The 24,694-nt window shown below is 53.6% G+C and overlaps 3 protein-coding genes across 4 annotated transcripts in view; 2 read left to right on the forward strand and 1 right to left on the reverse strand.

Moving 5' to 3' along the window:
* On the forward strand, positions 1-17,624 carry Cers1 (ceramide synthase 1). The gene is made up of 8 exons (XM_031340105.1): positions 1-343; positions 2,473-2,632; positions 5,930-6,110; positions 7,790-7,951; positions 8,373-8,520; positions 8,621-8,730; positions 15,577-16,313; positions 16,734-17,624. The coding sequence occupies exons 1-7, from the start codon at positions 95-97 to the stop codon at positions 15,617-15,619; spliced, it is 1,053 nt and encodes a 350-aa protein (XP_031195965.1). The 5' UTR covers positions 1-94; the 3' UTR covers positions 15,620-16,313; positions 16,734-17,624.
* On the forward strand, positions 16-17,624 carry Gdf1 (growth differentiation factor 1). Its single transcript, XM_031340104.1, has 8 exons — positions 16-343; positions 2,473-2,632; positions 5,930-6,110; positions 7,790-7,951; positions 8,373-8,520; positions 8,621-8,730; positions 15,577-16,313; positions 16,734-17,624. Exons 7-8 carry the CDS (start codon positions 16,019-16,021, stop codon positions 17,510-17,512), a joined length of 1,074 nt encoding a protein of 357 aa, XP_031195964.1. The 5' UTR covers positions 16-343; positions 2,473-2,632; positions 5,930-6,110; positions 7,790-7,951; positions 8,373-8,520; positions 8,621-8,730; positions 15,577-16,018; the 3' UTR covers positions 17,513-17,624.
* The window catches only part of Upf1 (UPF1 RNA helicase and ATPase), a 20,957-nt gene continuing 13,822 nt past the window's right edge, over positions 17,560-24,694 (reverse strand). For both annotated transcript variants that reach the window (XM_031340102.1, XM_031340103.1), the window contains exons 12-24: positions 24,341-24,505; positions 24,153-24,267; positions 23,444-23,587; positions 22,964-23,177; positions 21,630-21,747; positions 21,218-21,374; positions 20,535-20,677; positions 20,023-20,197; positions 19,843-19,924; positions 19,236-19,397; positions 18,938-19,155; positions 18,602-18,724; positions 17,560-18,477 (exon numbers count right to left, since the gene is read on the reverse strand). In XM_031340102.1, coding sequence (XP_031195962.1) covers positions 18,605-18,724; positions 18,938-19,155; positions 19,236-19,397; positions 19,843-19,924; positions 20,023-20,197; positions 20,535-20,677; positions 21,218-21,374; positions 21,630-21,747; positions 22,964-23,177; positions 23,444-23,587; positions 24,153-24,267; positions 24,341-24,505 — 1,813 coding nt within the window. In that variant the 3' untranslated portion in view covers positions 17,560-18,477; positions 18,602-18,604. The remainder of the gene's footprint in view (positions 18,478-18,601; positions 18,725-18,937; positions 19,156-19,235; positions 19,398-19,842; positions 19,925-20,022; positions 20,198-20,534; positions 20,678-21,217; positions 21,375-21,629; positions 21,748-22,963; positions 23,178-23,443; positions 23,588-24,152; positions 24,268-24,340; positions 24,506-24,694) is intronic.

Below are 24,694 nucleotides of genomic sequence, written 5' to 3' on the forward strand. Positions count from 1 at the left end.
GGGTGGTGGGGCCTGGCTGCGGCGCGTGACGCGAGGGCGCACGGCGACTAGGACGGGTGCAGGCAGCACCGGAGACGGAGGACGAGCGGATAGCATGGCTGCTGCAGCGGCGACCATCGGGCTCAAGGCGCCAGAGCCCATGCCCAGTTATGCACAAATGTTGCAAAGAAGCTGGGCCTCGGCGCTGGCGGCGGCACAGGGCTGCGGGGACTGCGGCTGGGGACTGGCGCGCCGCGGCCTGGTGGAGCACGCGCACCTGGCTGCACCCGAGCTGCTGCTGGCTGTGCTCTGCGCTCTGGGGTGGACAGCGTTGCGCTCGGCAGCCACCACACGCATCTTTCGGGTCAGTGAGACCTGGGGACCCCCTGAGAACTGCATACGGGAGAGTGAGTGGGGCCTCTCCTCACGTAGTCCTATGTCCACGGTGGCCGCTGGAAAGTGGGGGGCCTGGGTCTGGAAATGCCCAGGATGTTGGGGCCTCGGGTTATCGCGAGACCCTTTGCGCGGGTTGGATGCGGGGGTGTGGCTGAATTGGGGTGACGCTGGGATGGATTTGTGTCAAATATAGCGTGGGATGTTCTGGGTCCCGGGAAAACATATCCACACCCTGTCCTGGGTCGTTTCGATGGAATCTAGGGCGATCTCCTCAGTACAGCCTCAGGGCTGCTGCAGACCGGAGGATCGACCTGAGGCCCTTCCTGGGGACCGACTTGGGGATCAAAGAGTCTAGATCCTGGACCGGGAGGCCTCGAGATATACAGAGGTCATCAGTGCCCTGCGTCACAGGGAGCTGCTGAGCCTACACCCAGTCTGTGCAGTCGAGGCTCCGCCCCTGTCTGGGGTCCACATCACCCCCGAACCAGTGATTGCACAGGCCTACGTGTCATGGGCCAAGCTAGCAGAGGGGCGCAACCTTGGAGATGACCCTGTCTGTGTCAAGGCTAGGTTCTGCCGCCCCTATGGGGTGATGGTCAAAATGTTCCCTTTCTGGGGACTAAGAAGGCCAGGTCTGAAGAATGACCCTGTAGAGATTGTACTGACAACACTGGCACCTGAGTCTGTTCTTCTCCTCTCCTGGGGTTAGGGGGTCTCTGTGGCATTTGGGCCAGTACCATGGTGAATACTCCCCAGGGGATTAGTTGGGGACATCCCACCCCCGTCTAACTGAAAGTGGCAAGGGGGTGTGGGGACAGAGAGCATTGTGCCAACAAAGGGGCCTTTCTCTGCTGGCAGGAAGAGGCTGTTCCTTGTTAGGTCAAGACAGGGTGTTGTCTAGCTCCAGAGCCCACCCTGCCTTGGTGTCATCCACTGGAGGGAACAACTTCAGCCCCCAGCTGCTGGGGAGAGGTCCAGGCAAGAGTGAGAAGGGCCAAGGCACAGTGCAGCCATGGTCCCCATCTGCCTTGGCCCTGTCTCTTGGTGCCCAGCTAGGATGCTGGAGACCTTGAGGCGGCCTGATGCCCCCTCAGTTCCACCCTCACCCTTCCTAAGAAAGGGGCGGAGGGGCTGTCCCACTCTCCAAGCTCAACTTGGCAGCAGCCTGGTTGCTAGGGGTTACAGGAGCTGGGCTCTGGCTGTCTCCATGACAACCGCTGAGTGCTCTGTGCTCCTCTGGCCCCCCTCAGCCTTGAGAGGAAGGGGGTTGGGTTTGGCTTCGGCTCGGGAGCTCCACCCCCCAGGGTTCTGGAGCCTTCCCTGACTCTAGTCCGCCTATTCCAACTGTCTTTTGTAGTTTTTGAGACAGTCTCTCACTCTGAAGCCCAGGTTGGTGAAACTCAATGACAATCCTCCTGCCTCAACTTCCCAAGTGCTGGGATGATAGGCATGTATCTAATTCAGGGCACACTATTCAGTGGCGGTCTCTGTGTCCCCAAAGTCGGGTTGCCTCACCATCACATGATTCCCTTTCACTTTTGTCCCCCTTCGCCTTCTAATGCCACCCTCATTTCTCTTAGTAGACTCCAGCTTCCCCTCCCAGGGGATGCCGGTGGCACAGGGCTGCGGGGATGCCGGTGGCACAGGGCTGCGGGGACTCCTATACTCGATTTCCCTTTTTGTCTTCCTCCCAGGGCATGGGAGCATTGTGTTTTCAAGTTTTTCTGTCCCCCAAAATATTTTCCTTCAACAGTCAAGTCATCCCCCCTTTCTCCCTCCCTGATACACCCCCATTCCCCGCCAGGACCTGAGCCCCCCCAGATCCCCTGGGCTCCATTGCCTAAAGCCTGAGTGTGTCACCCTGCCCTGCCCTCTCTCCTTCCCTCTCCGTTCTCCAGGCCACACAGGACAGCTGGGTGCTAAGTTTAGCCCTTCATGGGCTAACACATGGGCTCTGGTTACCCCAGATGATATGGGCACAGAGGCCCAGCCATCTCAATGCCACCAAGCCCACTCTGAGTCCCTGGGCCTCACTTTGCCCTGCTGGAGGAGCATCGAGCTATTCAGCGATAACCATTACCTATCATGTCCCCACAGCCCCTGGCCAAACGGTGTCGTCTGCAGCCTAGAGATGCCGCCAGGTTACCTGAGAGCGCCTGGAAACTTCTGTTCTACTTGGCCTGTTGGAGCTACTGCGCCTACCTGCTCCTGGGCACCAGTTATCCTTTCTTCCATGACCCGCCCTCTGTCTTCTACGGTAAGAATCCTGTGGGACCAGTGCAAAGGATTGTGTGGAGGTAGGACAGATGGGCCAGACAACCCAAGTTCTACCCTTGGGACCCACACGGTGCAAAGTGAGAAATGACTCTTGAAAAGTTCTCTGACCTCCACATGTACAGCGTGACATGCACACGTGCACACATTCCACCCTCCCTGGAGTGGGCCTAATGAGATATCTCAGTGGAAGTCTTGATAGCAGGCCAGCCCCAAGACAAGGATGGCTATGGACCCCTGGAAGTGGAGTGGTGAGAAGAGGGCTACTATTAGAGGCAGTGCTGCAAGGGGATGTGCAAAGGCCCTGGGGTGTCATAAGATGGCTCCGTGAAGACTCAACTCTGGAGCTTCAGAGATGGATAAGGGTGGAGATTTGTAAAAATGTGCAAGTGAGAGGGGCTCCTTGCTAGGGATCATGGTATGGGAATTATCAGTGACCTAGGAGGGCAGAGACATGCTTTCTGAGGAGACAGGGACAGGCTGAGAGGACTCTTTCTGGTGGTACACAACTGGGACCTATGGAGACTTTCTCCACATGGAAAGCACCACATATTTTTTTCCTTACGTAGTCCAGAATGGCCCAAAATTGGGGATGCTCCTGCCTTAGCCCCCTAACTGCTAGAATCCCAGGTATGCATCGCCACTCAGAACAAACCATTTTGAGTTTCAAAAGGAGTGGTGTTAGCTGCAGTCAGTGTGCTTTTGTTTGTTTGTTTTGTTTTGTTTTTTGTTTTTTTCAAGACAGGGTTTCTCTGTATAGCCCTGGCTGTCCTGAAACTCACTCTGTAGACCAGACTGGCCTCGAACTCAGAAATCTACCTGTCTCTGCCTCCCAAGTGCTGGGATTAAAGGCGTGGACCACCACTGCCCGGCCATCCAGTGTGCTTTTATGTAGGTAATTCATGGTCTTATTTCATTTCAGACAAGGAAACAGGCCAAGTAAAACATGTACATGTGGAGGTCAGAGAACAACATTTCCTGGGTAGCCCTGGCTGTCCTAGAACTCACCATGTAGGCCACGCTACCCATAAACACAGAGATCTGCCTGCTTTTGCCCCCAAGTGCTGGGATTAAAGGCATGCACTGTTGTGGGCAGCTGACAGACCCATGATTGATCCATGATTGGGACAGGAGGTGTTGTGTGTTTATTGAATACCCACAGGTTTTTGTGGATTTTCTTCTGGAGATGGAAGCAGAGACTCCAGCATATTGGGCAGTGTGCCACAGCTGAGCATGTCCTCACACATCACTGAGGGTTCTAAGCTATCCCTCCGCTCTTTACTCCTGCCTGAGCCATGCCCACAGCCACTCACTGGGCAGTTCGAGGCAGGGGCTCTACCCCTGAGTCACTGCCCCAGGCCTAAGCATGGTGTACCAGTTCAGCCTGTGCTAGACACAGTCAGGAGGGGGCTCCCAAACCCTCCAGGGGACAGCCAGTCAGCAAGAGAGAACAGGGGATGGGTTCAGGGAGGGGAAGTGTGGCTATGTTCACAGGGACGGGGACCCTACTGAAGGTGACTTTGGCTGAAGTATGCCAAAGTGGGGCAGTGCAGGTAGGGCACACTATTAGGGCTAGGGGCTTGCTAGAGGATGAGGAGAAGTGTGGGGGGGGGGGGGGTGAGTGTGTGTAGGGTGTGTGAGTGTGTGTGTGAGTGTGTGTGTGTGTGTGTGTGTGTGGAGTGGGGTGGGGTGGGGTGTGTGTGTGTGTGAGTGTGTATGTGGGTTCTTCTCCCTCTTTTAAAAAAATGTATCCACTTATATCCATGTGGGAGGGGACACCTGTGTGCCACCACTTGCACATGTGCATGAAGGTTAGAGAACAACTTTTGGGAGTTGGTCTTCTGACTTGTGACAAGTGCCTTTACCCACCGAGCCTTTCCGCAGATCTTTTTGGAATTTTGTACAGGATCTCACAGCCTAGGATGGTCTCAAACATTCCTGTCCTTCTGCCTCAGGCCGAGTACTGGAGGTCAGAGGACAGCTCTGAGAGTTCTCTCTTCCACCTTAGTGTGGGCTCTGTGGGTGGAATTCTGGTCGCCAGCCATTTGAGCCAAGCATCTATGCCTATGGGGCCGTCTCGCTAGCCCTAATGAGTCCTTCAGTGACTCTATTCCTTGACTGCCTGAACTGGGGACACAGGTGTCACAAAGGCCCAGAGAGACTCAAAAGAACCTTGGGGACAGAGCATGGTGACAGGGGAGAGGAGGCACGAATGGGGAGCAGTGGGTAGTACAGGGCTCACCAGGGAGGGGAGACAATTGCCTGAGTGGGGACTGACATGAGAAGGCTGCAGGCAGAGTCCTCTGTATGAGACCTGCCCAGCACAGGTGAGGCCACTGAGCAGGCACAGTAACAGGCCTCTGTCTGCCGAGTGGACCTGGAGAACGTTAGCCAGGCATGATGTACATACGTGTCATTTCAGCACTCAGGAAACTGAGGCAGGAGCATTGCTATGAATTCTCAGGCCAGCCTTAGCTAAAACTAACAGACTCTCAAACAACAACAACAACAACAAAATACCCAAAACAGAATGGGGCTGGAGGGGCTGGAGAGATGACTCAGTGGTTAAGAGCACTGACTGCTCTTCTGAAGGTCCTGAGTTCAAATCCCAGCAACCACATGGTGGCTCACAGCCATCTGTAATGAGATCTGATGCCCTCTTCTGGTGTGTCTAAAGAGAGAGACAGTGTACTTACATATAATAATAAGGTCTTGGGGCCGGAGCAAGCAGAGGTCTTGAGTCCAATTCCCAGCAACCACATGATGGCTCACAATCATCTACACAGCGACAGTACACTCATATACATAAAGTAAATAAATAAATTTAAAAAAACAAAATGAGGGTGGAGCTGAGGTGGTAAAGAACTTGCCCAGAAGGCCCCTGGTTCCACACATTTCAGTCAGGCATGCTGCCTCTACACACACAGCATCCCAGCACTCAGGAAATGGAGGCAGGAGGATTATGAGTTCATGGTCATCCTTTCTACATAGAGATTTTAGTGATCCTGGCCTACCTGAGATCCTGACTCCAACACAGGCAAAAGTTGGTGAAGTGGTTCCCCTGGTTGAGGGGCCAAGCCTGACGCCCCAAGTGGGAAGAGAATCCTGACTCCACAGAGTGTCCTCTAACCTCCCCACAGGGTCCTGTGACAGGCAGGTGCCCACACACGTTCACAATGAATACTCTTACAGATAGACTAGAGACTTACAGCCGTGTGAGGCTATGTGGGTCTCGGGACACAGAGGCCCTGAAAATGACTGTGCTCATGACTCGTCCTAGACTGGAGGTCGGGCATGGCGGTGCCCTGGGACATAGCCGTTGCCTACCTGCTGCAGGGGAGCTTCTACTGCCATTCCATCTATGCCACCGTGTACATGGACAGCTGGCGCAAGGACTCAGTGGTCATGCTGGTGCATCACGTGGTCACCCTGCTCCTCATCGCCTCTTCCTACGCCTTCCGGTGAGTTCATCAGGAGAGTGGGCAGGTAACGTGTGAAGGGCCAGAGGCCAGCTCGGGCTAGTGTGAAAGGTGAGGTGAATGGAAGGAATTGCAGAGACTAACTATGGAGCAGAGACTGAAGGAAGGACAAGCCAGCCTGAAATAGCTGTCTCCTGAGAGGCTCTGACAGTACCTGACTAACACAGATGTAGAGGCTCACAGCCATCCATTGAACTGAGTACAGGGTCCCCAGTGAAGGAGTTAGAGAAAGGATCAAAGGAGCTGAAGGGTTTGCAGCCCCTTAGGATGAACAACAATATGAACTAACTAATACCCTCAGAGTTCCCAGAGTCTCAACCACCAACCAAGGAGTACACATGGTGGGACTGACTGTTCTGGCAGCATGTGTATAGTAGAGGATTGCAAAGTCGATCATCAATAGGAGGAGAGGACCTCGGCCCTGTGAGGGTTCTGTGCCCCAGTGTAGGGGAATGCCAGGGCCAATAAGTGGGAGAGGGCGGGGTGGCAGGCATGGGGAGGGGGGAGGCAACAGGGGTTTGTTCTTGTTGTTTTTGTTTGTTTGTTTTTTGGAGGGGAAACTGGGAAAGGAGAAATCATATGACATGTAAATAAAGAAAATATCTAATAAAAAAATAAGTCAGAAAGAAAGAAAGAAAGTTGAGGTGAGAGAGCAAGGAAAGATCCTGGCTCAGGGTGTGTAAGGCCTGAAGAGGGCCTCAAAGACCCATCCCCACTCTCTGCTCCCTTGGGCCTAAGCCTGTGTGACACCCTTTTCAAAAATTCCTTTCACATTTATTTATTTGGGAGACAATATGTACGCTGCAGCTTGTGTGGAGGTCAGAGGGCAACTTTCAGGATTTCTACCATGTCAGATTTGGTGGAAAGCGCCTTTACCTACTGAGTCATCTTGCCGCCCACCTGTATGACAGCTTCAACCCAGATTACAGCAAGGGTTTACTCAAAGGGGATCCAGAGACAGAGTGGATCTGAAGTTCAAGAGCCCACGGGTTCCCACCTTCTCAGGGGGCTCGCTTGAGCCAGAGCCCCAGGCTTGAGCTAGAGTACAACTCTGTCTCTAACAGAACAGAATCTGAGCTGGGCGTGGGCCAAGATAGGTGAGGCTGTGCGTTCAAGGACAGTAAGAGCTGCAACGGTGAGACCTGACTCAAAATAAAGAAGGGAAGCCTAGAACTGGCCCACAGCTAAGAGCCCTGGCTGTTCTCTCAAGGACATAAGTTTCGGGTCCATGCCCACATGGTGGCTCGCCTGTGACTCTGCTTCAGGGCACTGAAGACACGGCCCAGCACAGGCACTGGCATGAGCACCCCACACAGACACAGCTTACACAGTAGTGAGAGAGGCTAGCACCAGGGCTCAGGGTTGACAGAGTGGGAACTGTTCCTTTGGGGTTTGCTTTTTATGTATATGGGAGTTCTGGCTGCATGGAGCGGGATTCCCCTGGAACTGGAGTTACCTGTAGGTTCTGGGAACCAAACTGAGCCTCCAGCCTCAGTTCCTTGAAGTGTTTGAGGAATCTGACACCCTCTCCTGGGCTCTGCAGGCACTGCACACAGATACAGTTACATACACACAATCAAACAATATTAAAAACCCACCGTGTGGCCCTGGGCAGATGGCCCTGGCTCTACAGTCCTGGTGTGATTGTCCCTACTCTGCAGGTACCACAACGTAGGCCTCCTCGTGTTTTTCCTGCATGACGTCAGCGATGTGCAGCTGGAGTTTACCAAGCTCAATATCTACTTCAAGGCCAGGGGTGGCGCCTACCATCGCTTACACGGGCTGGTGGCCAACCTGGGCTGCCTCAGCTTCTGCTTCTGCTGGTGAGAGGGGTGGGCCAGACAGAAGAGGGCTGCGGCTCAGTGGGTGGGTGGAGCCAGGAGGATTGTGTCTTGTAGGATGGTGGGCAAAGCAAGGGAAGAGGAGGTGTGGCCTGTTGGGGGTAGAGGCCTGCATGGTTGGGTAGGAGAGAGGGCTGGTTGGTAAGTTGAGGAGGGCCAAGCAGAGAGGTCTAGGGTCTAGTTCAGAAAGGCCTGTCCTAGGCAGGGAAGGGGCAGGGTCTGGTGCAGGAGTGGAGCTGCCAGGCCAAGGTGCTGAGAAAGACAGAAATGGGTCAGGGACCCTGGGGGTGGGGGGAGTGAGTGACAAGTGGATGGTGAGGACTGTAGGAAGGAGCTGGCAGAGTTGGGGGAGGGGAGCGAGCTCTTTCTCACCCCAGTCTCCCTGATGACCTCTCACCCCCAGGTTCTGGTTCCGCCTCTACTGGTTCCCACTCAAGGTTCTGTACGCCACCTGCCACTCCAGCCTGCAGTCTGTGCCTGACATTCCGTACTATTTCTTCTTCAACATTCTGCTGCTGCTCCTCATGGTCATGAACATCTATTGGTTCCTGGTGAGTCCGCCCCTCTGGGTTATCCCAAGGGGCCTGTGTGCAGGTGCAAAGGGCCTGTGGCAGCCACAGGGTTTCATTGGTGCCTTTTTCCTCCCCGCAGTACATTGTGGCTTTCGCAGCCAAGGTGCTGACTGGTCAGATGCGTGAACTGGAAGACTTGAGGGAATATGACACTCTGGAAGCTCAGACAGCCAAGCCCTGCAAAGCCGAGTGAGTGAGGGAGGCGGAGCCTCCGTCCCTAGCTCCTCCTTCAGGTGTGGGCTCCTGAGAATGCTGGGAGGCCTCAGGGGAAGAGCCTGAAGTAGAGGCTTGGCTATGTAGCCAGAAGTGTAACATCTGGGAATGAACAAGAGAGGGGCCTGTCAGGGCTGGGAGCTGCTTGCTAGGCCAGAAGGAACGTGCAAGAGACCCCAAAGGCCAGCGACTGCTCAAGAGAACGCCAAAGTGCTGTCCATCTGGCTTGGAGTCTGGGATTAGCCCAACCAGGGGACCTCACCAACCCTAGTCCGCGCAGACAAACGGGGCTTAGGGCATACAGCCCTCTGAGCCAGTATGAGTAGCATTGCACAGAGGCAAGGGCAGGAGGCTGTAGAAAGTTCCAGAAGGTGCAAACCAGCCAGGCCCCAGGATGCATTAGCTCAGACACCATGAGGCAGAAGGGGAGAGATATGGTTTAATAATTTCTGTTTTTAAAGGAATATAGGAGGATTTTATTTATTTATTTATTTATTTATTTATTGGTTTTTCGAGACAGGGTTTCTCTGTATAGCCCTGGCTGTCCTAGAGCTCACTCTATAGACCAGGCTGGCCTCGAACTCAGAAACCCGCCTGCCCCTGCCTCCCAAGTGCTGGGATTAAAGGCGTGCGCCACCACGCCCGGCTAGGAGGAGGATTTTTAAAAATTATTTATTATTATCGTAGGGTTGGGGTTTGTGTCAATTAGTGTGTGTGGAGGTCAGAGGACGACCTTCAGATGTCAAGTCTCTTTCTGCACGTGGGTCCCAGGGACCAATCTCAGGTCATCAAGTTTGTCTCTAAGCACCTTTTGCTGCTGAGCCATCTTGTTGGTCCTCTGTTCTTTTGCTTTGCTTTTATTTTTTAAATTGTTTTTATTTTATGTGTGGGGGTGTTTTGCCTGCATATATGTGTGTGCATTATGTATGAGCAGTGCCCAAGAAGGTCAGAGAAGGTATGGATCCCTCGAAACTAGTTAAAGACAGATGTAAGCCTCCATGTGATTGCTGAGAATTGAACCCAGGTACTTTGAAAGAGCAGTAGTGGTGGCGCATGCCTTTAATCCCAGTACTTGGGAGGCAGAGGCAGGCGGGTTTCTGAGTTCGAGGCCAGCCTGGTCTACAGAGTTCCAGGACAGCCAGAGCTGTACAGAGAAACCCTGTCTCTAAAAGAAGAGGAAGAAGAAAAGAAAGAAGAGGAAGAGGAGGAGGAGGAAGAGAAAGAGGAGGAGGGTTAGGGTTAGGAGCTGTCAGTACTCTTTGACAACGGAGCCACCCTTCTTCAGTGGTTCTCAACTTTCCCAGTGCTGTGGCCCTTTAATACAGTTCCTCATATTGTGGTGACCCCCAACCATAAAATTATTTTCATTTTTACTTCATAGCTATAATTTTCATATTGTTATGAATTGTAATGTAAACACCTGATATGCAGGAGATCTGATATATAACCCCTGTGGGGGTTGTGACCCACAGGTTGAGAACCACTGCTCTAGACCCCAGCCCTAAGTTCTTTTAAAAAATTATTTGTACATTTATTTTGTACATATGGATGTTCCTCTGCATGTGTGTCAGTGCATCACTTGTGCACCTGACTCCCACAGAGGTCCCAAGAGAGCCTCTGATCCCCTGGAACTGGAATTACAGACTATTGTGAGCCACAGTATAGATGCTGGGATTTGAACCTGGGTCCTCTGGAAGAGCAGTTGGGGCTCTTAACCAGTGCATGGCTCTAAATTCTGGAGAAGGGAATGGAATTGGGCCTGATGGCATCCACTACGAATCCTAGCATTCAGGAGGCTGAGGCAGGATCCTTCAGTTCCAGAACAGCCTCAACTACAAAGAGACTGCTTTTCAAGAAAAGACTCCCACACACAAATGGATGCATTTCAGTCCCTGCTAAATCTGGGACTGCAGAGGAAGTGTGTTGAGGCCAAGCTAGCACCAGGGCGTAGTGAGTGTCCTAGTTTCCTTCCTGTTCCTGTGAAAACACTGAACAAAAGCAACTGGGGGGGGGGGGGTTGGCTTATACCTGCCAGTCACAGCTGAGCATAGAGAGGTCAGGGCAGAAAACCAAAACAGATCTTCTTGGCTGGCCCCCCATTGCCCTATCAGCCTTTTTCCTTCCTTTCTTCCTTCCTTCCTTGCTTCCTCCCTTCTTTCCTTCCCTCCCTCCTCCCCTCTTCCTCCTCCTTCCTTCCTTCCCTCCTTTCTTTCTTTCTTTCTTTCTCCCTTTGGGTTTTCAGACAGGGTTTTATGTGTAGCCCTGGCTGATCTGGAATTTGCTCTGTAGACCAGGCTGGACTCGAACTCACAGAGATTCTCTTTTTTTGTTTGTTTGGTTTTTTTTGTTGTTGTTGTTTTTTGAGACAGAGTGTCTCTGTGTAGTCCTGGCTGTCCTGGAACTCACTCTGTAGACCAGGCTGGCCTCGAACTCAGAAATCCGCCTGCCTCTGCCTCACACATGATGGGACTAAAGGCGTGCGCCACCACCACCTGGCTGTCCTGCTTTCTTAGAGCACCCAGGGCCACCAGTCCAAGGGTGGAGCCACCCACTGTGGGCTGAGGTCTCTCACATTGATCAGTTAATCAATGAGTGCCCCACAGACTAGCCTACAGGTTAGTCCGATGGCGGCCTGTTCTCAGTTGAGGTTCCCTCTGCCTAATGACCTCAATTTGTGTTAACTAGACAACACACTAACCCAAAGCAATGGGCCATTTGCCAGCCTGACACACAAGCACATCAGTAATAAACCATAACCTCTCCTTTCTTTTTCTCCTCAATATCTCATGTTCATGTGGTGGTGCACGCCTTTAATCCCAGCACTTGGGAGGCAGAGGCAGGGGGATTTCTGAGTTCGAGGCCAGCCTGGTCTACAAAGTGAGCTCCAGAACAGCCAGGGCTATACAGAGAAACCCTGTCTCGAAAAAAACAAACAAACAAAAAAAAAACCCCAAAAAAACAAAAACAAAAAAACCCAAATGTTAATGTTAGGAGTATATAAAACACAGTCCCATTTTTACAAGTACCAAGTGTTTAAAATTTTTATCACTTGCTAGGCATGGTGGCACATGCCTTTAATCCCAGCCAGAAGGCAGAGTCAAGTGGATCTCTGTGGCTTCATGACCAGGCTGGTCCACACACTTGAGTCCCAAGCCTTGATAAGACAAAGTCCTCATACCTGGGGCCAGCAATGCACAAAAAAGGTGGAGCTGAAGGAGGTGGCAAGGGGGATGACAGGACAGCAGTGACTAATGTCTTGAAAAGCAAGCAAGCCAGGTAGTGGTGGTATACACCTTTAATTCCAGCACTCAGGAGGCAGAGGCAGGAGGATCTCTGTGAGTTTGAGGCCAGCCTGGTCTATGTGAGTTCCAGACCAGCCAGAACTACACAGAGAAACCCTGTCTAGAAAAAAATAAATTAATAAATAAAAACCAGGCTGGATGGTGGTGGCGCACACCTTTAATCCCAGCAGAGGCTGGGAAGCAGAGGCAGGCAAATTGTGTGAGGCCAGCCTGGTCTACAGAGTGAGTTCCAGGACAGCCAAGGCTCCATAGACAAACCCTGTCTTGAAAAAAACCAAAATAAACAAACAAATAAATAAATAAATAAATAAATTAAAAAACCCAAAACTCCATCATTTAAAAGTTCAACCACTCTTAAATTTATTTGAAGTCTCTTAATTGTGGATTCCTATAAATTCCAAAATAAAACCTTTCTTACTTCACATTGGAAGAACCAGAGCACACACAATCAATGTAGAGCAAAACCAAATTCCAATGGTGTAAATGAAATCCGAACCTCAGTGTCAAAAGATCTTCTCAACTCCAAAGGGCCCGGGCAGCTGCAGCGAGTGGGCTTCGCCATACACAGCACACAGCTCCTGTTCACTCCACTCCACTCCGCTCCCCCTCGCACTCCCATGGCGAGGAATCTCCAACATGCTGGCAACTCCGCCTTCATCAATGTCCTCTCATGCTTCTTTCTCATTGCTTCTCAGTGAACCTCTCAGGCCTTCAAAACCAGTACCACAAGGGAGACTCTTATATCTTACAAGGAAGGTGACCCCCTCTGGACCACAGTTCTTGTGTCCTGACCCTGAGGAAACACTCTTAGGAAGATGTCACCTCAGTGATGCTGAGGTCTCAGTCACAGCTGATTCCCAGCCCCCACTGACTGGAAACTGTGAACCTCACTGGGCAAGAAGACCACAACCACAATTCTTCTTGTTTGTTTGTTTGTTTGTTTTTTAAAGATTTATTTTATTTATTTTATGTATATGAGTACACTGTAGCTGTACAGAGGGCCGTGAGCTATCATGTGTGTGGCTGCTGTTGATCTCAGGACCTCTGCTGGCCCCGCTCCCTCCGGCCCCGCTCCCTCCAGTGTAATTTACTGCAGCTGTCTTCAGACATACCAGAAGAGGGCATCCAATCTCATTATGGGTGGTGGTGAGCCACCATGTGGTTGCTGGGATCCTGTGGTTGCTGGGATCTGAACTCAGGACCTTCGGAAGAGCAGTCAGTGTTCTTACCCGCTGAGCCATCTCGCCAGCCCCCGTTTGTTTTGTTTTTTGAGACAGGGTTTCTCTGTATAGCCCTAGCTGTCCTGGAACTCACTCTGTAGACCAGGCTGGCTTCGAACTCAGAAATCCACCTGCCTCTGCCTCCGGAGTGCTGGGATTAAAGGTGTGTGCCACCACCGCTCTGCCACAACCACAATTCTTGAACCAAATTTGAAGCAAGCTTTATTCTGATCTGGCCAGGATGACAGACAGTGGCCAGGTCCACAGCTGGGATTCCCAGAGAATAGTGCTGAATTAGGTTACCCAGGTGCTGATAAGGCAAAACCCATTAGGCTATGTGCGTTCACCCACTGAGGGCAAGCATACATCCTGACATACTTCCTATATGTGACCAACACAGCTTGTGTAGTTGAGGCAACCAACCTTGTTTACTGAAGGGAACACTCTCGGCTTATCTTACATGAACAGTCTCCAGTGTTCCAGGAAGCCATCTGCCCTTGGCAAGTGGGGCTTACAGATTAGAAGCATTTGTTTTGTAGATCTGTTAAGCACAGCAATTTAAACTTAAAGCATAACTTTAGCCTTTACAGGACTCATATCTGTAGTCCAAAAGATTTTACAGCCCTGATAAGAGTCACTGCTCTCCTTTGTGTTTGTCATTGTGGCGTGATGGCAGCAAGCCCCATGGTAGCCACAGCAAAAGCTGGTGGTTTAGGTCCTGAGGAGCTGCAAGCATTCAACAGAAAGAAAAAACTTCAAGTCAGTCGGGTGAGGCCTAATGAACTGAACACTGGCTTCCAGGACATACTTTCTCTAGAAAAGCTGCAACTTTTAATTCTCTGAAGACCAAGTGTTCAAGTACACGGGACACCGAATGCAGGGGCCCAGGACGGGTGTGTTATGCTGCCCATCGTAGGGCAATTTCAGCCATAGAATGAGGTCTGAGTGAGCCTGCTGGATGGACAGCCAGTCTGTCTTGCTCTGATGTAGGCAAAAACCTCCAAATCAAAGAGCCACTGAAACAGCTCGCTTGGGGAAGCGTTAGGCCAGAGAATGTGTGAGCTCAGGCTTAAGGCTCAAACTGCTGTTTGTCCAGATGGGGTTCAAAGTGGGGGAGGGACTCATTTGGAGTATGTTGACTTGAAGTGGTTTGGTTGGTTTTTTGTTTTTTGTTTTTTTTTATTTTTTGTTTGTTTGTTTTTTGGTTTTTTTTTCAAGATAGGGTTTCCCTGTGTAATCCCTGGCTGTCCTGGAACTCACTCAGTTTCTCTGTAGACCAGGCTGGCCTTGAACTCAGATTTATCTGCTTCTGTCTGCTTCTGTCTCCCGAGTGTCAGCTCCCACTGCCCAGCCCTTGAAGTGGAATGTTTAATGTGAGCCATGAGGTCTGTAGAGAGATGGTGAGGACATACTGAGGAAGCTTCGAGAACATTCTAGAGGTTTCCACAAGGCTTAAGAGAACAGGTTTGGGAGACACTTAACCTACTATGAAGCAGGAAGGCCTACTTGTTATAGAACTCAAAGTAATGCTTGGGAATGCAGCACCTCAGGCCTGAAGGCCTGACCTCTGACCTCCATCCCTCATTTAAGGAAGTCGGTGGCATCCCCCAAGAGCACAAACTACACAGAGATGAGGGTCACCAGGGACCCCTGCCAACCATAGCTCCCTGTGCCCGTCCCTCAGGAGCCGACGCCTGCAGGCTGGGAGGGGTAGAGGCAGGCACTGCTAGGCTTCTCCCTTCTCAAGGGAGCCTCAGTCTGGCCAATAACTCCTGCAAGAATTGCTTAGCCATCAGGCTGCCATTCTCTGAGTGACCACAGGGAGAATGAAACTTACTGCATTAGCTGGAAACTCTAGTGGCTAGCACGGTAGTACACGCCTTTAGTACCAACACAGGTGAAGCAGGGGCAGAGGCAGGTGGATCTCTGTGACTCTGAGGTCCACCTGTTCTACAAAAGGAGCTCCAGGTTAGCTAGGTCCACAAAGAGGGATCCCATCTCAAAAAAGAAAGCCTAAAGTTTCCCATAACTGGGTCTAGGGGTGCAGCTCCGCATGCAGTGCAGCTGAAGTCTGACTTCCATCCAAATACAGAGAGAACCTTTCAAACTTTGCCAGAGATTCTGAGTCTTCGGAAGGGGAGTTTGTGGGTAGGGGAGGCACACAGGGACATGACAGGGACCCTAGTCAGTTCTGTCTGGGGAGGGAAGAGGGTGGAAGTAGGAGGAAAGAAGAGGATTTTCAACGGGGAGAGGGAAGCATGGGCTTCCCAGACTAATCTGTCTCTACTTCTGGCCCCCAGGAAGCCGCTGAGGAACGGCCTGGTGAAGGACAAGCTCTTCTGAGTCTCTTGTCCTCAACTCCCGCCATCCAGGACTGGGATCACATCCTACCTGGGATACTTGCCCCGCCCCTGGAGACTCGACCCAGTCCCTGGAGGTCTGCTCCCACCCCTGGAGGCCCGGCCCCGCCTTTGGCGGTATGGCCTCGCCCCCAGGATAGCCCCGCCCTAAGATGCAGGATGTCCCCCTTCTCCAGGGACTCCGGCTGCCAGCAGCTCCGCCTTTCAGATCAATTCTTGACCACCCACCTTGGGACTGCCGCCCAATTCTGCCCTCTGGATCCGTGGGGTCCAGACACGCCCCCTCCAGAACCTCAACGCACCCCTGACCTACGGTCACCAGCCCACGGGTCCCGGACACAGTGGGCTCCGCTGACTATCTTGGACACCTCCTTGGAGGAAAATGCTCCCTATCTGCCACCGTTTTTGCGACCACCTCCTCCTCCTACTCTTGCTGCCCTCGACGACCCTGGCCTCCGCGCCAGCATCCTTGGGCCCCGCTGCCGCTCTGCTCCAGGTTCTTGGGCTTCCCGAAGAGCCCCGGAGTGTTCCTACGCTCCGACCTGTACCTCCTGTCATGTGGCGCCTATTCCGCCGCCGCGACCCCCAGGAGGCCAGAGTGGGGCGCCCTCTACGGCCATGCCACGTGGAAGAACTGGGGGTCGCCGGAAACATCGTGCGCCACATCTCCGACAGCGGTGAGTAGGGGGTTGTGGTTGGGCAAGGGTTCATGAGGCTAAGGGTCCCCCACGAAACCTGTCCAGCCTGGTAGCAAGCTGGGACCTTGTTTTCTTAGTCCTCTAAAAGCAAGGACACACGCTGGTGGCTTCCCAGTGTCCAATCTTAGCCCTGCCCCCAATCCCGCCACTTCATATCCTTTGATGCCTTCCTTCAGGTCACTTTCCTGGGTCCCCAGGTACTATCTGGCACGTCTCCTTCTGCCCATGTCTGCAACGAGGCATGGCGCCCCACAGTGTCCCCTCCTTGCAGTGGGTGCTCTGCCCCCATCCCATCCATCAGTGGGGCTCCTATCTCTCAGCACTTCCCTTCCTCCTTGTCTCAGCCCAGCCCGTTTGCCGGGACATCGCGCCATGTCCGCTCTCTCCTTGCACCTCCAGGTCTGTCCTCCAGGCCCGCACAGCCTGCCAGGACCTCGGGGCTGTGCCCCGAGTGGACAGTCGTCTTTGACTTGTCGAGCGTGGAGCCCACAGAACGCCCAACACGCGCGCGCCTAGAGTTGCGGCTGGAGGCTGAGAGCGAAGATACACGAGGGTGGGAGCTAAGCGTGGCGTTGTGGGCCGAGGCAGAGCATCTTGGGCCTGAGCTGCTGCGTGTGCCGGTGCCACCGGGGCTGCCCCTGCGCGCGGACCTACTGGGGACTGCAGTAGCTGCCAACGCATCAGTGCCGTGCACCCTGCGCCTGGCGCTGTCACTGCACCCTGGGGCCACTGCAGCCTGTGGGCGCCTGGCTGAGGCCTCGTTGCTGCTGGTGACGCTGGACCCACGCCTGTGTCCCTTGCCTCGGTCGCGGCGCCACATGGAGCCCAGGGAAGGAGGTGGTCCAGTGGGCACATGTCGCACCCGACGGTTGCATGTGAGCTTCCGTGAGGTGGGTTGGCACCGTTGGGTGATCGCGCCGCGTGGCTTCCTAGCCAACTTCTGCCAGGGCACGTGCGCACTACCCGAAACGCTGAGGGGACCCGGCGGGCCGCCTGCACTCAACCATGCTGTGCTGCGCGCGCTCATGCACGCAGCTGCTCCCACCCCGGGTGCAGGATCGCCCTGCTGCGTGCCAGAACGCCTGTCGCCCATCTCTGTGCTCTTCTTCGACAATAGTGACAACGTGGTGCTGCGACACTACGAGGACATGGTGGTGGATGAGTGTGGCTGCCGCTGACCACCCGGGACACCCTTTTGGGGAACGGCCCCACGCAAAAGCAGGGACCGTTTGTTCATGTTTTATTGTTGACAAAAAGCTTAAAACAAATTTGACTAAAAATTAAGTTCCATTGCGTTGGCGCAGGTGTGCCTGGGTAGGGGTTGGGTGGCTGCCGCGGGAGGTGGGGGTCCGGGGCAGGGCGCCCAGCAATGAGGCCTCCACCCTTGATGGGGAAGAACCCGCAGGCCGTGCTCACGAGTTCGCCTGTGGCCTCTGAAGCTCAAACTCAAAACAAATCCTCCCGCTGCGGTGCAGGCGGTGATCCCAGGCTGCGGGGCTCGGGCTTCTCAGCGCTGCCTCTCCGGAAGCTTCTTGCATCTCCCAGGTCCAACAGTCAGGTCTTAGAGACAAACTGATCCAAATACTTCCCATACTCCTTTGAAAGAATCTTTGAGGGGGAAAAAAAGGGAAAGAAAAAAACAAAAAAAAAACAAAACAAACAAACAAACAAAAAAAAAAAACAGAAAAACCCCAAACACCGTATTTTCTTTAAATGAAACCCCTTAGCGCTGGGACCGCGCGCTGATGCTCCTGGCCGCCCGCTTGGGCACAGAAACGCGAAGTTCGTCCTGCTAAAACGTAGCCCCTCAATCACGAGAAACAAAGAAAAAGAACAGCGGGGCCGGTCCTGGCGAGGCCTCTCCCTCTGGCGGGCACGGCGCTGGGCCGGCCTCGCAGCGGTGCGGGCCTCTCTCCTCTCGCCGCCCGCAGGGGGCGCCCGCTCCTCGGCGCTCCGCTCTGTCGTCCTCCCTGGCCGCTCTCTGCTCGCTCTCGCTTCTCTTTCCTCTCCTCTCCTCGGCTGCTCACACAGTGGTGCTTCAGTTTTAGCAGTGGAAAACAGGTATCCATTTATTTTTATTTTTTATTACCCAGAATAAGATGCTGATAGACTAAGCCACATAGCTTAGCTCTTCCGCCGCTACCTGTGATCAGGGACAGGATTAGAGATGTCAGGGCCAGCAAACACCCCCATCCACTCGCCCATTCTGGCTGGGAAGACCCTGTGTGCACGCCTGTGCAGGGAGCTGAACCCACTAGAGAACTTGCCTTCTAGTACTGGGACAGCCCGGTGACCCCGCCGTGCTGGTATGCCCGCTCTCCCTGGTATGTGGAGTCTTGTGAGAGTGCCACGTCAATCTGTGATTTAAACTCATCACCGAGGTAGCTGTCCTGAAAGGCAAAGGTAGTGTGAACATGGCCAGGAAAGCCACTAGCCCACAGCCACCCAGTCCTCAGACCCCAGAGGATGAGAAGAAACCCAATACTGCAGCCTGAGTGGCAGGATGACAGTCGCGGTCACTCACCCTTCAGAAAGGCACCCTTATGGTCTCATGTGTGGTTTCCCTCCCACCCCCACTTCTCTGCTGTACGATGATGGCCCACCTGGGACAATTCTGGCTGGGAGAGGCCAGGCTGGCTCATCTGGGAGGGCTGGCTCATGGACACGTAACCCTGTGTGAGGGCGCCCTGTGAAAAGGGCTGGGAGGCCACGTCCTGGCTGGCCTGGCTGTTGGGAAGGGTGGTCTGGCTGGGCCCAGGAAGCCCAAAGCGGTTCTTCTGGCGGCCCCCACGGCCAGTCTTGCTTTTTGGGGTACCCCGACCTGAAAGACAGCAGTGGAATATAGCAAGCTCTACCTAAAGCTAGGAGAGGAGCCTGGGCAGTGGGGATAAAACCACTTACCAGCTGCCGGCCCATTGGCCTGTCCGAAGTAGCCAGGTGGTGGCATGGGAGGCATAACCAAGTTGAAGGGAATGGGGATGTTCATGGCAGCCACATGGCTGGGGCCTGCGCTGATCATGCTAATCTGGTCATGGGTCTGGAAGTACATGTTCGAGGGCCGGCCTGCAAAACACTTGGAGTCAGATGCAGGGCTCTAATGGACACTGGCTGCCTCGAACTAGCTTAGCTGCTGGGCCAGCCAGACATGGAGTGAGGTTGAGTGTATTTGACATTCAGGGTACTGTCAGAGGGTAAGAAATGACAGAAGGGTTGGTAAGGATCTGGCCACGATGGAACTTTCTAGGCACCTTGGAAGCTTCCAGAAGGCAGAAGCCAGCCTAGCTAAGGTAGGCACAGGGTTTGTTGCAGGACACAAGCAGCACTCAGGCAGACAGGTGGCCCCAGTAGCTCTAAAGGCCCAAACCCCTAGCAGAGGCCAGCTCTTGGGGACTTGGAAAATCTACAGACACCTACTAGACAAACTCCAGATGGAGACCACCCATGGGGTGACAGGTTCAGAGTGGGACATGGGAAGGTAAACACACTGGTGCTTGCCAGGAAGGCTCACCCTGGCTGCTGCGGTCATAGACAGATCCAGGGATGATGGCCTCACGGGCATCATACATGGCAGTAGTCATGAAGCGGGCCCCCTGCAGGGTGGCATAAGAGTGAGGAATGTATCAGTCAACAGCAGCAGAGGCTAAGAGCTCCCAGTCTTCCCAGGTCCCAGGCGAGACCCTTGGCCCACCGGGTTGACAGTGTTGACAAGTTTGCGAGGCTTGCTGAACTGCATGAGGCTCTCACGTAGGTTGTTGAGCGGCCCCTCCACCAGCGCCTTCTGCTCCTTATAGTAGCTCAGCAGGTGGTTCCACAGTGGCTGCTTCGACAGTGCCTTTGGGTTACCCACAATGATCACGCCATATCTGCAGGGCAACCAACATGCTGAGCCCATGGCCATACCCACTCAACTCCACAGTCTAGGGTTAGCACCTTTAATGTGACGAGTTGGGTGCTAAGAACCAAACAACACTGGCCAACACATGAGGTGGCACGTAAGCAGCAGTGGGAGCTCTGGGTGTGACTCGCAGCTCAATCTGTGTCCTATAGGATTATGTAGTTGAGTTCCTGAATCAGTAGGGCAGCAAGAAGGCCATAGCCCCCAAATGTGTACTTCCTGGACAGATATGGGTAAAATGGATCAGAGGGAGGGGCTTCTTGTGTAGGATGGAGGGTGGATGGTAGCAATGGGCAGTGGCTTACCTCGCTCTGGTGAGAGCCACATTGAGACGCCGGGGGTCATTTAGGAATCCAATACCCTGGTGTTCATTGGCGCGCACGCAGGACAGAATGATGAAGTCCTTCTCCCGGCCCTGGAAGGCGTCCACACTGGCAATCTCCACTTCCTGAGTGAGACAGTGTCCTGTCAGTCACAACCTGGCCCCTCGCTCTCCTGCCTCTTCCTTCAGCTGTACATTAAATATGGTACAGCCAGATGCTACAAGTCCCCAGTGACAGAGATACCACAGGCCCAATGAAGCAGAGACTGAGTAGGCTCCAAGGTGCCAGTCCTTGGCCATGGTATTAGCCAACCATAGCTCTCCATCTGTCACATGCCCAGACAATGGACAAGTACCCATGCCCCTCAGGTGGGACCAGCTGTCCTGCCCCTTCCTGTCTAGCCCTGGATGGCTCTCGTTCTGAGACAAAACCTTACTCAACAGCTCTAGCTGTCTTGAAGCTCACAATCAAAGCTAACCTCAAATTCATAGAGACCTACCTGTTCATGTCACTGAAGTGCTGACACAGCACCACACTCTTTCTACTTCTGCCTCCAGCCAAAAGATGCACTTACTGTGGCCCAAGGTGCTGATGGTGTCAGGCAGCCCTGCACATACATGATGTGTACTCATGTACTTTCTCCTAATGGCTGGGCATGGGGGTACCTGGTAGAGCTTTGTGTGCAGGGAGCCGCTGAACTGCATGTACTGCACCAAGTAGGAGCGCTGGCCCTCGTAGGGTGTGATGATGCCAATCTGGTCAGGCTTTGCACCTGCCTTCAACAGCTTTGTAGTTATCTTCTCCACATTGGCTGCCTCCGTCCTGAGAACATCTGGCTGTCAGTGAAAGGCTCCTCACAGGTCCCCAGCCTGGTAGACCTCCAGTAACCAAATGGGTACAGGAGGCCACATGATAGTTGCCCACCCCTGCCATTTTGAGGCCCCAGGAGAAACAAAGAGCCTTGTGTCTTCCCTCACATGCTGTAACAAGCAGAGCGACCCAGGGAGTAAGAAGCTATGGGTCTCGGGTCAGAGCCAAGGGTGAGAATGGCTCCATACCAGGGATGCAGCTGCACACCTGTTGAGGTAGGATGTGCCAGAACTGGCAATCTCCTCCTGGCCCTGTGTCACATAGAAGAACATGGGCTTGTCAGGCTGTGGCCACTGGAAGTCAAACCCTTTCTTGACACGATCCGCTGTTAAGGAAAGACAGAAGGTGTCACCACTGAGAAGCCCAGGGGTCAATCAAGTACACCCACACTGAGGGCAGCAAAAGGGCTGGGTCAACACTTTAAGACAGTACAGGAGGAAGCTTCCTGTGCTGAGCGGTGACCTAGAGCAGCAGAACCCAGGAAACAACCAGGGCCTCACACACTCTAGCAGTCACACACAGAAGAGATGGTCCAGGCAGGACTTGGACAGCAGAGTGGCGGCGTCCCCAAATGTGCCTGGATCCACATGGCAGGCCAGAGAGACACAGCTCTGAGCAGGGTCCCCCGCCCTGACCCCCCTCTGTCACGGTTCATCAAAGGCAGACAGTCAAATCCACACTGACTGAGAAGAAAGCCACCCTGCTGAAGCTATGTTCGTATGTTTGAGGGGTCTCACACTGGAGCCCCGGCTGCCCTGACCTCCCAGAGAGCCTGCCTGTCTGCTTCCCGAGTCCTAGAATTAATGCTGAGAGTCATGCCCAGCTGTTATAACAATTTTGTGAAAAACAGCTTTATATTGCAAAGCAAGTCAGATAGCAGCCTTTCATTCCACTTCACTCAGGCTTCATGGAGGACAGCAAGGCCCGGCTGGATTCTGCACCAACCTCCCGTGACAGCTTTGACCCATAAACAAATAGCTTCCAAGGGTGTGTGTTGACAGTGTACCTATGGCTCACCTGACACCACAGCACCACAGGCAGCAGGCACACACCTCCACAGGCTGCTCTGTCTACTGCCCAGACCCTCTAGGTCCTCCCAACAGACACTGTGAAAAGACCCTGAAGGGGTTACTGCCATCAATAGTTTTAGGACAGGGCCAGAACTACATCCAATGGTGACCCTCACGTCTTAAAATTCCCTGTTCACAGAGCCTCAAACTGCTGCAGGTAAGAGGTGACACTAGCTGCTGACCTCAGAGCCTGGTCTCACTTAAGCATGTGATATGGTGACACCTCAGTCAGCCAGCATCACAAGGAAAGGGCTGGGAATCCCCATTATCAGGGCGGTTCAGTTCTAAGCATGGGGTGCCTAGCCTGGGGCTGTCCAGCACAAAGCAGGCCCATTTACAGACCAGCTGTGCATGGCCCCTGTGGAGCTACCAGACACTCCATCCAGAAGCACTGTGCCTGAGAAGCTGGGGTGAGCAGCACCATGAAAGAAAGGCATGGGGAGGGACCATGAGGACGTGACCAACTGTTACCTGCAGTGACACCATTCTGCAATGAGCCCTCATAGAAGATGTTGGACGGGAAGGCGCTGAGTGCGGGGTGCATGCGGTATTGCACCTGCAGGCGGATGGGCCGGATGCCCAGCACCACCAAGCGCTCGAAGAGCGATTGTGATAGCCCGGCCTTGGCTGCCTTCTTGCACATCACCACTGGGCCCAGCTGGCAATGGTCACCTACAAGGATCAGCTGCAACACGAAGTCCATCAAGTTAACCCCTCAGGCTCCACGGTCCTAAGTGCCTACCACAGGGACAGGGGTTCACCTCTACCCTCTGAAAATCAACAGAGTGAGTACCACCAGGCAGGGAACTACACACTGCTCAGACATTAGGAAGTGGAGGCCAGTGGAACACACGGAACTCAGCACCCTTCAAAGACCTCTTGCACGTCTTGTGTCACCCAGCACCACTACAGGAGGAACTATCAAGGGACACATGAGTAACAGGTACCCACCTGCTTGGCCCCAAGGACTACAGGCACCATGCACTCAGGCTCAGTGGCCTGGGTGCTCTCGTCAATGAGGATGGAACGGAATTGCATCTTGGCCAGTCTCGGGTCACCAGCACCCACACATGTGCAGCAGATGACATCTGCATTCTGGGGAAGGCACAGACATGTACTTACAGACAGGCACATGTACTTACCTCACCATGGCCCAATGGCTACAAGCACCCAGCAACTGCATATGTAAGCACTCCTGTGGTGTGCACGCCCAAGTTGTCCTGACAGGGTCTTGCTGTGTTGCCCCAAGCTGGCTCTCCACACAGTTCCCCAACAAACAAACAAGCCACTTCTCTTGCAGCCCAAGCATGAGCATCACAGGTGGCCATGAGCATCGCCTTTCAGAGTGTACAGCCTTTTGGAGCACACTCCCTAGCACAGAAACAGTTGTGTCTGCCCATAGTCTCAGGGACAGTGCTGAGCTGGTGGTTCCCCGAGGCTGAGGTTCCAGTTTTGATGGACTGGTTTATTAGACTGGAGACTGACAGGAGTGGCAGCTATGTCCCTGACTGTGGGCACAGATCAGGAAGACGAGGGCCCTTCAAGTTCTCAAAAGCAAAGGCAGACATGCTATCAGGCTTCTGATTCGAATGGACAAGTCTCTCAGACCCTCTGCCCATAAGGAAGAGTCCCAAGGCTCCCAGGTTGGCACTGAGCTCACCATGAGAAGTTCTCTCTCAGCTGTGCGCTTGAGCGCCCGGTACCGCTTCTCATCTGCAGATGACAGCTCGCCTGTCTCATCCTTTAGCTGCTGCAGCTTCTGCAGCTCGGGCATGCTACAGAAAATGTGGGAGTCAATGCCAGCAGCAGGGCGCAGCTTGTACTGAGCCCCAAGCTGGAGATACTCACCTGTCCATGTTCCTGATCTGGTTGTGCAAAGCCAGGAAGGACACTGGGGAGTCAATGGCCTCACGGCTCTTGGCACAGAGGCGTACGACCTTCAGCCCTGTCTGGTGGATCTTCTCCGTGAGCTGGTCCACGGCGATGTTACTTGGAGCACAGACCAGCACAGGCCTGCAGAGAGGAATAGGCTGTTGGCATCGCCCAGAGAAACTTAGCAAGGGCCCATGGAAAAGCTGCACAGCTGTGATAAGCATGTACAGCCATGCCAAGATAGAACAAGAAAAGCTTCCTGTCACCTGCCTAGCCACCATCAGCTCAATGGCAGCCTTACCCTCTCATTTATGTGAGGCAGGCCTGTGG

The sequence above is a fragment of the Mastomys coucha genome, unplaced genomic scaffold (assembly GCF_008632895.1).
Source record: "Mastomys coucha isolate ucsf_1 unplaced genomic scaffold, UCSF_Mcou_1 pScaffold22, whole genome shotgun sequence".
In the NCBI taxonomy this organism is placed as follows: Eukaryota; Metazoa; Chordata; class Mammalia; order Rodentia; family Muridae; genus Mastomys; species Mastomys coucha.